The sequence below is a fragment of the Oncorhynchus nerka genome, linkage group LG2 (assembly GCF_034236695.1).
Source record: "Oncorhynchus nerka isolate Pitt River linkage group LG2, Oner_Uvic_2.0, whole genome shotgun sequence".
In the NCBI taxonomy this organism is placed as follows: domain Eukaryota; kingdom Metazoa; phylum Chordata; class Actinopteri; order Salmoniformes; family Salmonidae; genus Oncorhynchus; species Oncorhynchus nerka.
The window spans coordinates 87,600,434-87,614,288 of NC_088397.1; the positions used below are offsets into that span (position 1 = coordinate 87,600,434).

Consider the following 13,855-nt stretch of genomic DNA (forward strand, 5'->3'; position numbering starts at 1 on the left):
CCTCCTCCTCTATGACCTTGACCTTTGACTTGGTTCCCTGCTCCTGGGTGGTGAACAACTCTGGACGAGAACCCCTGTCGTCTGCCGTCTCTGGAGAGGGGTTGGCTCCTGTGGTATCTGTGGCTTGACCCTGCAGAATTAAATTAGATGAAAATTAATATCTCTGAGGTGGCTTTAAAAATATAATTTGTTGTTGAAAATACTATAATAATTACAATTATTCCATCATAATTAATTGTTAAATCACTAAATAATAAAATAATAAATGTCACATTAACAAAATAAATACTATACCTGTTGTATATTGGTCACAATCTCTGCTGTGAGTTCATTGTAGACTCTCAGACGAGTAGCAGCATCCAGGTGTAGCAGGGACTTGAACCGGGGGTCCGAAGAGGTGCTCTTGTGTAAGAAGTCTTGGACACCAGGGTCAGCATATCTAGGCTCCAGATTAACTCTGATAGCCGTCTTGACATCCCTTACTGCGGGTTCATCTTCATCAGATGCCACCATTGATTTCAGAATCATTGTTTTCACAGGCAGGACCATGGAAACTGATGGAATGCTCTCAGTGCATATCAGTGTTGTGACTGTTTTGAGAGGTTTTCACACTTTGATAACTTCCTCTGCTAGTCTCATGTCATTTTCAGACAAAGTCACAATATCTTTGAAATTCTTCCTCACAGCTTGATCAGTCAGTGTAGGACACATCGCAACTTTCTGCTCAAGGTATCTCTCAACCATGTCATGGCTTGAATTCCATCTAGTAGGGACATCTTGGATTAGTTTGTGGTTTGGCAGCTCCAGCATCTCCTGTTGTGTCTTGAAAACATGTGCAGCAGTTGTGCTTTTATAACAGAAGGATACCACCTTCCTCATCTTTGCTAGGAGGCGAGATAATGGATTCACTGACATTGCTTTTTGAGATGCTAGATGAATAACGTGAGCAAAGCATCTGTTGCCCCAATCCAGCTAGAGCAACTGCATTTACAATATTTCTAGCGTTGTCAGTGGTCACAGTAATCGTTACATCATCCCTCTCCAACTTCCACACTGCAACTACTTCCCTTAGCTCCTCCTCCAGGTTTACACTGGTGTGACTCCTCTCAATGGGACGTGTTTGAAACACATGGCTTTTAATCTCCCACTCTGCCGTAAAGAAATGAGCCCTTACAGTAAGGTAGCTCTCTGTAGCTCTAGACGTCCAACTGTCTGTTGTTAGGAGCAACAGACCGCGTTTCTGACAACTCGCTCTCAAGTAGTTCTTTATTTTTTTTGTATAATGCAGGTATTAATGTCTGGGCGAAATGTGTGCGGGGAAGGAATAGTGAATAGCGCGACCACATTAAACATGTTTCTGAACCCCGCATTCTCTACCACAGAGAAGGGTCTCATATCTGCCGCTAGGAATTTTGCTATGGCTGCGTTGATTTATTTATCCCTACCGGAGTCAGCCGCATATTGTTGCCTGAAGGCTGTGGGGAGAAGTGGTTGCCTGAAGGCTGTGGGGAGAAGTGGTTGCCTGAAGGCTGTGGGGAGAAGTGGTTGCCTGAAGGCTGTGGAGAGAAGTGGTTGCCTGAAGGCTGTGGAGAGAAGTGGTTGCCTGAAGGCTGTGGAGAGAAGTGGTTGCCTGAAGGCTGTGGGGAGAAGTGGTTGCCTGAAGGCTGTGGAGAGAAGTGGTTGCCTGAAGGCTGTGGAGAGAAGTGGTTGCCTGAAGGCTGTGGGGAGAAGTGGTTGCCTGAAGGCTGTGGGGAGAAGTGGTTGCCTGAAGGCTGTGGGGAGAAGTGGTTGCCTGAAGGCTGTGGGGAGAAGTGGTTGCCTGAAGGCTGTGGGAGAAGTGGTTGCCTGAAGGCTGTGGAGTGGTTGCCTGAGGCTGTGGAAAGTGGTTGCCTGAAGGCTGTGGGGAGAAGTGGTTGCCTGAAGGCTGTGGGGAGAAGTGGTTGCCTGAAGGCTGTGGGGAGAAGTGGTTGCCTGAAGGCTGTGGGGAGAAGTGGTTGCCTGAAGGCTGTGGGGAGAAGTGGTTGCCTGAAGGCTGTGGGGAGAAGTGGTTTACATTACATTACATTTAAGTCATTTAGCAGACGCTCTTATCCAGAGCGACTTACAAATTGGTGCATTCACCTTATGATATCCAGTGGAGCAGCCACTTTACAATAGTGGTTGCCTGAAGGCTGTGGAGAGAAGTGGTTGCCTGAAGGCTGTGGAGAGAAGTGGTTGCCATTTCAATTTGTTCGCCTAGTCCCACCGATTGGCATTCTGGGGTGATGTCGGCGCAGATGAGTAGTCATGTTACTCGTATTGCCACTCGAACAGGCTATCAGCAATGAACATGTTGTACATGTTATATCCACCACTCTAACAGGCTATCAGCAATGAACATGTTGTAGATGTTATATCCACCACTCTAACAGGCTATCAGCAATGAACATGTTGTAGATGTTATATCCACCACTCTAACAGGCTATCAGCAATGAACATGTTGTAGATGTTATATCCACCACTCTAACAGGCTATCAGTAATGAACATGTTGTAGATGTTATATCCACCACTCTAACAGGCTATCAGTAATGAACATGTTGTAGATGTTATATCCACCACTCTAACAGGCTATCAGCAATGAACATGTTGTAGATGTTATATCCACCACTCTAACAGGCTATCAGCAATGAACATGTTGAGATGTTATTATCCACCCTAACATATCAGTAATGAACATGTTGTAGATGTTATTATCCACCACTCTAACAGGCTATCAGTAATGAACATGTTGTAGATGTTATATCCACCACTCTAACAGGCTATCAGCAATGAACATGTTGTAGATGTTATATCCACCACTCTAACAGGCTATCAGCAATGAACAGAGCCTACATGTTGTAGATGTTATTATCCACCACTCTAACAGGCTATCAGTAATGAACATGTTGTAGATGTTATTATCCACCACTCTAACAGGCTATCAGCAATGAACATGTTGTAGATGTTATATCCACCACTCGTTGGCAATCCCAGTTATAGTTTACAGGGAAACCAAAATATTCCCAGACGGCAGACCTGAATGATCCTGGGGCGTCTTCTAGTTCTGGCTCGCCAATGCTTGGCGTGTTGCTCCTTAGCATTTAGCTAACTGCTAATTCCTTCATAAACTAATTGCTGCTACTGTCTCTCAGATCTGTTCTCGCTGGTGTGAAATAACTAATGAGCGGAGCCGCATGCAGCTATGAGACAAAACATTACATTTTTTGAAGACAACTTTATTACTATGTGGATATTTTGCCCACGTTAATTTATACGCCATCGGTTTATGCAATAATATTTTTTTTTACAATGAAATATATATATATATATGATTAATGTATTGTTCGGTTCGCAGTGCGTACCGAACCGTGCACTGTGGTCCCTGTAGCGAACGGTTCAATAAGAATACATGCACCGATTCACCATTAGTTTTAGAAAAAAAACTGCCTTGATGACAACAACTAGCCCAGCAGGTGAAGGCTGAGATAAAGGTGAAATGGACATTGACTGTAGGTACGGCTTCATTCTAAGTGCTAGAGTGGACACTGGAACAGCGATCAAAGATTAGTGCTGTTTGTGTGATATGTATGGGGGCAAAATGACAAACTCTGTTATACACATGCACTGTATAAGCCTTAAACCTGTACATTTCCACTGTCTGTTTCTCTCGTGTAAGAAGAAGCCTTTGTTTTCCCTCTCTTGTTTCTGAGTAACTTGGTCACACGGCCAAAGACAAAAGAGCCTCTGAGACTGTCCACAGTTTTTGATCCTTCCTGTTCTTTTCCTTTCAAGGACACAGCTGTGTAGAGATATGAAAAGAACGGAGGCTAGTTTGAGCAGCAGCAACAATTCTACCAGCAGAAAGGAAGTGCTGTTATCACCTGTTTGTTCACGATGTTCCCACCATGATCTCACACACCTGCTAAACTGCCACGCACACAGAGGTTGTTGTATTCTCCTTGTTGGTCTCTGCACTGTTAAGTGGATTGTTAACCAGCTCCAGATTTGCAAATCTTATTGCAGTGGGATTTGTTTATTAGAATTTCCACCACCTATGCAGTGGGATGCCATGGGATCTGCCTGGTATCTAACCTGCTCTGCCCGCTGGGCCTGGGGGTGGTTCTCCAGATAGGTGCCCGCCAAGGCAGTGCCCACGATGGTCAGCCCTTTGCCTGCTTTCAGCTGGTTGGTCAGGGAGAGCAGACGAGGCTGCTCCACATTCTGCTCCACGTCTGTACTGACCAACACCAGCAGCTGAGGCCTGGAAGGAGAGAGAAGGAGGGACACAAAGAAAGGAAAGAGGGAAGGAAGGAATAAGAGAAAGGGTTTCAACGTGCTGCTTTGGCAATGTACAAATATATTTATATACACACTTCTGTCATGCCAGTAAAACATTTTGAATTGAATTTAAAAAAAAGTGCAGCTCAGAGATGAAAAACAGAGAGAGATAGAGCAAGGTGACAGAGAGAAAGAAAGAAAGAAGGTATCGTAGAGGTGAGAAAGACAGAAAATAAGTGAAATAAAAAGAGAGAGAGAGACAGAGAGGGTGAGAGAGAGACACAGAGAGACAGAGAGAGAGACAGACAGAGAGGGTGAGAGAGACAGAGAGAGAGAAAGACAGAGAGAGAGAGAGTGTGCGCACTGAGGATATCACAAGTACATCTGAAAAACAATTATCTACTGTTACTGCTGCAAGCAGCTTGAAACTAGAGATGAATGAAACGGAACGCTCAACATGCACAGACTTGTTTATTTTCATGTTACTTATGTAGCTGATACACAAATGTGCCTGTGTAGCTTATTTGTTTGTGAATCTCGCCTCCAGTTCTTGGTGTGTGGAGGCCCCTCCTCCAGTCTCATCAGAGCGTATCGGGCGGCGCTGAGAGAAATGCCTCGTATCCCATCACCCCACTCTTTCTCTGCCCTGCCACACAATCAGACACATGAAGTTATATCATTCAATCATACATAGTAAGTTATTTTTACATCATGATCTATAACTCTGTTATTACATGTCTATGACAAATTCAAATGCCAAAGTTATAACATTGTTATTCAGCCAAATACACAGGCTGCTAACACATCTAAATGTCAAGCTTATTTTCACTGCCAGGTAGGCTATTTAAAATCACCCGCCCGGGAAGCATCGTTGACTCGCATCGTTGAAACACTTTAATGCATATTTTCCCACAGACAGAATTTATACTCTGTTTTCAACCAAGCTTTCCCACCAAGCCATGTCATTGGAACCCAAGACATTGTCTCAGCACAGGCCATAACACTAAACTGTTCAAACCATACATTTCCCCCGTAACGGGACCGACTGAATGATAGCTGACAGAACACAGGCAGCTCTTCACTCACCCGCGGAACTCAATATACTTGTAGATACTGCCAGCGATCACCATGGCGACAATGGCGTAGAACCAGGAACAGATGAACATGAGTGAGAGACACAGGCTCATACCCAGGAAGGACAGGGCCCTGCAGAGAGACAGAGAGAGGAGTAGACATTATAGACAGAGAGAGAGGAGGAGACATTAAAGACAGAGAAAGAGTGAGGAGGAGACATTAGAGACAGAGAGAGGAGGAGACATTGGAGACAGAGAGAGAGGAGGAGACATTAAAGACAGAGAAAGAGAGAGGAGGAGACATTAGAGACACAGAGAGAGAGGAGACATTAGAGACAGAAAGAGAGAGGAGGAGACATTAGAGACACAGAGAGAGAGGAGACATTAGAGACAGAGAAAGAGAGAGGAGGAAACATTAAAGACAGAGAAAGAGAGAGGAGACATTAGAGACAGAGAAAGAGAGAGGAGGAGACATTAGAGACAGAGAGAGAGGAGGAGTCATTAGAGACAGAGAGAGAGAGAGAGAGAAGAGACAGAGAGAGAGGAGGAGATATTAGAGAAAGAGAGAGGAGGAGACATTAGAGACAGAGAGAGAGGAGTAGATATTAGAGACAGAGAGAGAGAGAAGAGACAGAGAGAGAGGAGGAGATATTAGAGAAAGAGAGGGGAGGAGACATTAGAGACGGAGAGAGAGGAGTAGATATTAGAGAGAGGAGGAGATATTAGAGACAGAGCGAGAGGAGGAGATATTAGAGAAAGAGAGAGGAGGAGACATTAGAGACAGAGAGAGAGGAGTAGATATTAGAGACAGAGAGAGAGGAGGAGATATTAGAGACAGACACATGCAGACAGAACTACAATATACTGGACATACAACATCTCCTGTACATTAAACAGAATAAAAACACACACAGACACATTCAAGGCCTTTCCATCATCTCTCAGGATGCGTTGATTTGACGAGTTGTTGTGAGTCTCACCAGTGATAGTAGTTGAAACGCGGCCTCCAGTTCGGCGTCCTCAGGAGGGTTTGCAAGGCGCAGGCCAGGTTCACAAACATATAGCACATCAGAAAGAACCTACGCAAAGGAAACAACGCCTTCAGACATTACAAAAGGTGAAAGAGAGACAGCAAAGTGCCTCACAAATAAAAAATACATTTTGTCTTTATTTGGACACATTACTTGCTTATATGTTGCTTATAACCAAATGAAAACAATTCTAAGATATAAATACTAGTAAATCATTGCATTGCGTTAAGATGTTTAACTTCACCTTATCAAGTGCTGAGAAGTATTTGTCCGTTGTCAGATGTCTCTATTTTTAGGGAGCTTTAATATTGCAGATAGATTTATTGCAGATAGTTAATGTCATATGTACGGTGTCCATATTAGGACAAATCATATTAGTACAGGATGAGTGCACCCCAGCACTCATGAATAGGGCCAAGAGTTGTACCTGGTCATGTGATTTCATCAGGAAAACTCTGGGCCCTAATCATAGGCTGTAAATATTAGGACCCAGAGTTTTAACTGTCCAAATAGTTATATTCTGTAACTTAGGACCCAGAGTTGGGGAACAACTCCTGGTCTGGCTCATAGACACTCACATGGAGAGGATGGGGGCCACTGCGTCCAGAGAGGCAATGAGGATCCCAATCTCACAGATACCCGCTGTCAGTAGCAAGGCCCAGGTGGGCTCCCCGTTGGCTTTCCCATGGCCAAACACCTGGGAGGACACATCCCACACAGAGATGTTAGATGTAATAGAGATACCTGGGAGGAAACATCCCACAGAGATGTTAGATGGAATAGAGATACCTGGGAGGACACATCCCACAGAGATGTTAGATGGAATAGAGATACCTGGGAGGACACATCCCACAGAGATGTTAGATGGAATAAAGATACCTGGGAGGACACTTCCCACACAGAGATGTTAGATGGAATAGAGATACCTGGGAGGAAACATCCCACAGAGATGTTAGATGGAATAGAGATACCTGGGAGGACACATCCCACACAGAGATGTTAGATGGAATAGAGATACTTGGGAGGACACATCCCACACAGAGATGTTAGATGGAATAGAGATACTTGGGAGGACACATCCCACACAGAGATGTTAGATGTAATAGACACCTGGGAGGACACATCCCACAGAGATGTTAGATGTAATAGAGACACCTGGGAGGACACATCCCACACAGAGATGTTAGATGGAATAGAGATACCTGGGAGGACACATCCCACACAGAGATGTTAGATGTAATACAGATTTAACTAACAGTAGTTCCTCCATTATTTCAAGGCAGATTGAATGTGGATACTACTGAGGAGTTTTGGTAGTGATCAATGTCACCTGAGACTGATATGAGATGTGTTGACAAATCAACATAACTAATGGTCCCAGATCAGTGTTAAATGCTAGAATGTTGACAGAGTTATCATAACTAATGGTCCCAGATCAGTGTTAAATGCTAGAATGTTGACAGAGTTATCATAACTAATGGTCCCAGATCAGTGTTAAATGCTAGAATGTTGACAGAGTTATCATAACTAATGGTCCCAGATCATAACTAATGGTCCCAGATCAGTGTTTTAAATGCTAGAATGTTGACAATGACAGACTGACCCGTAGGATGGGCACGACACCGTCCCTGGAGATGGCCTGCATGAGACGCGGAGCACCCGTCAAGCTCTGAAGCCCCGCCCCACAGGTGGAGAAGAAGGAGCCAATGACAATAACCCACGGGGACGGCCAGGCCAAGGTGCCAATGACCAGGTTGCCATTGACGCCTTCCCCAAACCTGAGGGAGATGGACATGACATCCAGCCAATCAGAAATGGAGAAAGCTAGGAGAGCCAATTACCAGGATCCTACTCATTAGAAACCAAACTGAAGAAAACTGACTGAAACATGGAGGGATGACCTGGTCTAATACTGCAATTAAAAGTGATACTTTTCCTTTTCCGTTGCAAAATGTTTAAAAACCTTTTCAGTTAAATGGCCTCCCTCACCAAGTACCTCAGCACTGGAAAAGGTTGACTGAGAAATATTAAAACAATTTAGCAGAAATGTGAACTTATTATCCATTACTTACTTGTCTCTAAGGACCACTCCCTCGATACAGGCACCGAACAGGATCACAGCTGACATGTCTATAAAAAGGTCACATTAAGGAAAATAGACAGACAGACAGATCTAGCACATAGGGACATATCCTCACATATCTGTTTGATATCTGCACACTGAGTTTACAGTGCTGCATTGAGGTAATGATGGTTCGACAGAGCGGTTATTGTTGGGTTATGTCTGATGTATTTTTATACATGATTGATTGCTTTGTCCTGTAATGGTCACTTGAGATGAAGATGAAGAGCAACATGGATATCATTCGTAACATACGAGCTTGAGGCCATTGGCTCAATTCAATTCAACCTAACTTGTATTTATAAGTAGCGTGCACTAGCCCACTGACTTCAGAAGTGGACCAGTATAAGGATAGTTAAATAAAGGTTAAATAAAAAATAAAACAAGGATACACACTATTGAGGTAGTGGTGATGGCCATGATAGTGCCGATGGGGATCGACTTCTGAGCGTCGCGTAGATCTCCTGAGCGGTTTGATCCGGCCATGATCCCTGTGACACACAAGTAGAGAGGTCACTGTAGAAGGAACTAAATTACTACAACTGAACAACACAACAACATTATCCTTCTAATAACAAACAGATGCTTTTTTTTGTGTTGAAGAAATTCTGACATCAGATGAATCTTTTACTTTAATCCTTTCAATCTTTCAATGAATTGATGTAAATCTCCCATAAACCCCCAGATAGAAAAACAGAACACACAAAACAACACAAAGGCTGAACCTCAAAAGTATTTTCCCTCGATTGCTTGTGTCCTCTCTCCTCCTCGAGATTCAGCTTTGGTGAATTCACCCTTTGAGGATACGAGGAATAAAAGGAAAATTACTTTTGAGAGTCAACCCTCTGTCTCTTCTTCTTTGCATCATCCGCTTCCTGTCAGCTGACCTGTGACGGAGGGGAAGTAGATTCCGACCAGCAGGGTGAAGAAGCTGGTGATGTCGGCCAGGACATAACGGTTGGAGTTGGTCAGAGTGTCATCAGGGCCCTCCACGGTCGCAATCCCCTTCTTAGCCACCAGATCCCCCTTCTCCAGGTAATTCCCAAATAGGTTCTCTGTGTGTGAGGGGTGGGGGGAGAGGAAAAAAGAGAGGGGGAAGGAGAAGGAAACAGGGAAAGAGGGAGGAAAGGGAGAGAGAGGGGAAGGTAAGGGAGATGAAGAGAGAGAGAGATTAGATACATCAATATCATTTAAAATCGCTTGACCTTAAGTTCCAGGAGAACAAGATCTTAGAAACCCAAGAGGGCTAACAGAAATTCCAAGTAAAGAAATTGTAGTATGTTTCCCGCAAGTGTGTGTAAGCATGTGTACTGTAGATACAGTGACCTGAGTCTAGGGGGACCAGAACAATACATGTTATTTGTACTGTAGATACAGTGACCTGAGTCTAGGGGGACCAGAACAATACATGTTATTTGTACTGTAGATACAGTGACCTGAGTCTAGGGGACCAGAACAATACATGTTATTTAGGGGACCAGAACAATACATGTTATTTGTACTGTAGATACAGTGACCTGAGTCTAGGGGGACCAGAACAATACATGTTATTTGTACTGTAGATACAGTGACCTGAGTCTAGGGGGACCAGAACAATACATGTTATTTGTACTGTAGATACAGTGACCTGAGTCTAGGGGGACCAGAACAATACATGTTATTTGTACTGTAGATACAGTGACCTGAGTCTAGGGGACCAGAACAATACATGTTATTTGTACTGTAGATACAGTGACCTGAGTCTAGGGGGACCAGAACAATACATGTTATTTGTACTGTAGATACAGTGACCTGAGTCTAGGGGGACCAGAACAATACATGTTATTTGTACTGTAGATACAGTGACCTGAGTCTAGGGGACCAGAACAATACATGTTATTTGTACTGTAGATACAGTGACCTGAGTCTAGGGGACCAGAACAATACATGTTATTTGTACTGTAGATACAGTGACCTGAGTCTAGGGGGACCAGAACAATACATGTTATTTGTACTGTAGATACAGTGACCTGAGTCTATTTGTACTGGGGACCAGAACAATACATGTTATTTGTACTGTAGATACAGTGACCTGAGTCTAGGGGGACCAGAACAATACATGTTATTTGTACTGTAGATACAGTGACCTGAGTCTAGGGGGACCAGAACAATACATGTTATTTGTACTGTAGATACAGTGACCTGAGTCTAGGGGGACCAGAACAATACATGTTATTTGTACTGTAGATACAGTGACCTGAGTCTAGGGGGACCAGAACAATACATGTTATTTGTACTGTAGATACAGTGACCTGAGTCTAGGGGGACCAGAACAATTGTGCTGTATGTGTAACTGTTTAGAAAGAAGAAGTAGATAGCCACAAAATAATAGCTATTATAATAATATAGTAACATAACATTAGCATTTTAGCAAACAATTTGATTCAAAACGACCTTCAGTCATGCTTGCAAACATTTTACGTATGGGTGACCACAGCGGAAATCAAGCCAATGATCCTGGTGTTGCAAGCTATACCAACTGAGCCACGGAGGACCAATAGCTTGTGTTTGTTCACCTTTGAGGATGCCGCTCATGACGCCAGGGATGCCCTGGATGAAGGACACGTTGTTGTTGACAAAGTACTCGTCGCAGGTGGCGTTGAGGAAGGGCGAGTCGCAGAAGACGCTCCACAGCTTGGTGGTGATCGTGCCGTTGCCGCTCTCCAATGTTTTGGCGCACACGTCGAACCCTTTGGAGATCAGCGGGCGATTACCCAGCAGACACACTCTGCGTAGCAGGGGAGATGTGTTAGTGTGTCAGTGTGGCCGACCGGGATTCGAAGCCCGTCCAACTCTTTAGACTGAGTTAGCCACCTGAGCCGAAGCCTAGGCATTGGCTTTGAGAGCTAGCACAAGTCTGTGGGTAACGGTCCCCATATTGAACAGTAGAGTCCTCCCTACTGAAAATGTCACACAAGATGAATATGTTCTATTTAACCCATCTGCTTATGTGCTGTGAATATAATTTAGATTTGAAATATACTGTACTTCAAATAATCTTAAAATGGGTGAACATGTGTTTTAATGTGTACATTTCTAGCATGGCATGAATGTGTCTGCCATTTACAGTCTTAAACCCCAAATCCCCCATATCTGCCAAAAATCGATCGATAAATGATTTACATGAAACATAATTCACATCACACCTATATTCTTCAAGTTTGGATCAGCCCCAATATTGAAGAGTAGCCTCGTTCCAGACCTGTCTGTGCTTTCTATTCAACTCCTATGGTCATTCTCATGTGACAATGACCGTAAGAGTTGGCAAGACAGCACAAACAGACTTGGAACCAGGCTAATTAAGCAGTAGGGTTCCTTACGGGAAGTCAGGTGGCTCGATGGCCGTCTTGATGACTCCGGCATACACAGCCAGAATGGACAGGATGACGCAGGCCAGGAAGAGCAAGGCTAACTTGTTGACGTACTTGACCCCCACAAACACCACCGTGGCCATGAAACTGAGCACAATGGTGCCGTACACACGCATGTTGTTAAGCATCGCCGCCTCCGCCTCGGCCCCCTCCAGACCCTCCATCTTAAAGATGGCTGCCTGGGGGAGGATGTAGACCTATGGGGGAAGAGTGAGAACTAAATCAACTGCAGAAACACAGAATCTGACACTCCCATTAAACCCTTTCAAATAGAGGGTTGAACAACCCAAGCATGGGATTCCTGTTCTAAATGAATCGCCACTATATCTTATCACGGGTCTAAAAATATACAAATAGAAAAATAGCTTTGCCGTTAATGAAATCATAAAACCTGTAATTGCCCCATCATTAGTTGCCAGCAGCATACCACCCTGCATCCCACTCCTGGCGTTCCTCTGAAGCTAAGCAGGGTTGTCCCTGGTCTGTCCCTAGATGGGAGACCAGATGATGCAGGAAGTGGTGTTGGAGGGCCAGTAGGAAGCACTCTTTTCTCTGGTCTAAAAAAATATCCCAATGCCCCAGGGCAGTGATTTGGGACAGGGTGCTGTATTTAGGATGGGATGTTAATTCAATGGGTGTCCTGAATCTCTGTGGTCACTAAAGATTCCATGACACTTATTGTAAGAGTAGGGGTGTTAACACTGGTGTCCCGGCTAAATTCCCAATCTGTCCCTCAATTCATCATGGTCACCTAATCATCCCAATCTTCCAATTGGCTCATTCATCCCCCTCCTCTCCCCTGTAACTATTCTCCAAGTTGTTGCTGTAAATGAGAATGTGTTCTCAGTCAATTTACATGGTAAAATAAAAATAATGATCTGATTCAGAGGGGCTTGGTTAAATGTGGAAGACACATTTCAGTTGAATGCAGTCACTTGTGCAACTGACTAAGTATCCCACATTTAGATGCTGTTTGAAAAAGTTAAAGTTGGAAGTTTACACACACTTAGGTTGGAGTCATTAAAACTCATTTCTCAACCACTCCACAAATGTATTGTTAACAAACTATTGTTTTGGCAAGTCAGTTAGGACATCTACTATGTGCATAACACAAGTCATTTTTCCAACAATTGTGTACAGACAGATTATTTCACTTATAATTCACTGTATCACAATTTCAGTGTGTCAGAAGTTTACATACACTAAGTTGACTGTGCCTTTAAACAGCTTGGAAAAGTCCAGAAAATTATGCCATGGCTTTAGAAGCTTCTGATAGGCTAATTTACATCATTTGAGTCAATTGGAGGTGTACCTGTAGATATATTTCAAGGCCTTGTAGACCTCCACAAGTCTGGTTCATCCTTGGGAGCAATTTCCAAACACCTGAAGGCACCACGCTCATCTATACAAACAATAGTACGCAAGTATAAACACCATGGCACTTATTGTGTCATCATACTGCTCAGGAAGGAGACACGTTCTGTCTCCTAGAGATGAACGTACTATGGTGCGTTAAGTGCAAATCAATCCCAGAACAACAGCAAAGGACCTTGTGAAGATGCTGGAGGACACAAGCACAAAAGTATCTATAACCACAGTAAAACAAGTCCTATATCGACATAACCTGAAAGGCCGCTCAGCAAGGAAGAAGCCACTGCTCCAAAGCCAGACTACGGTTTGCAACTGCACATGGGGAAAAAGATCGTACTTTTTGGAGAAATGTCCTCTGGTCTGATGAAACAAAAATAGTACTGTTTGGCCATAATGACCGTCGTTATGTTTGGAGGAAAAAGGGGGAGGCTTGCAAGCGAAAGAACACCATCCCAACCATGAAGCACGAAGATGGCAGCATCATGTTGTTGGGGTGCTTTGCTGCAGGAGGGGCTGGTGCACTTCACAAAATAGATGGCATCATGAGGAAG

The 13,855-nt window shown here is 43.9% G+C and overlaps 1 protein-coding gene across 1 annotated transcript in view; it reads right to left on the minus strand.

Annotated features, from left to right (window-relative positions):
* The window catches only part of slc12a5a (solute carrier family 12 member 5a), a 112,751-nt gene that overhangs the window by 19,154 nt on the left and 79,742 nt on the right, over positions 1-13,855 (minus strand). The window contains exons 7-17 of the mRNA XM_065021935.1: positions 11,883-12,130; positions 11,079-11,290; positions 9,411-9,578; positions 8,916-9,014; positions 8,474-8,531; positions 8,005-8,179; positions 6,980-7,098; positions 6,351-6,449; positions 5,384-5,503; positions 4,839-4,943; positions 4,112-4,280 (exon numbers count right to left, since the gene is read on the minus strand). Of these exons, the coding sequence (XP_064878007.1) occupies positions 4,112-4,280; positions 4,839-4,943; positions 5,384-5,503; positions 6,351-6,449; positions 6,980-7,098; positions 8,005-8,179; positions 8,474-8,531; positions 8,916-9,014; positions 9,411-9,578; positions 11,079-11,290; positions 11,883-12,130 (1,572 nt within the window). The remainder of the gene's footprint in view (positions 1-4,111; positions 4,281-4,838; positions 4,944-5,383; positions 5,504-6,350; positions 6,450-6,979; positions 7,099-8,004; positions 8,180-8,473; positions 8,532-8,915; positions 9,015-9,410; positions 9,579-11,078; positions 11,291-11,882; positions 12,131-13,855) is intronic.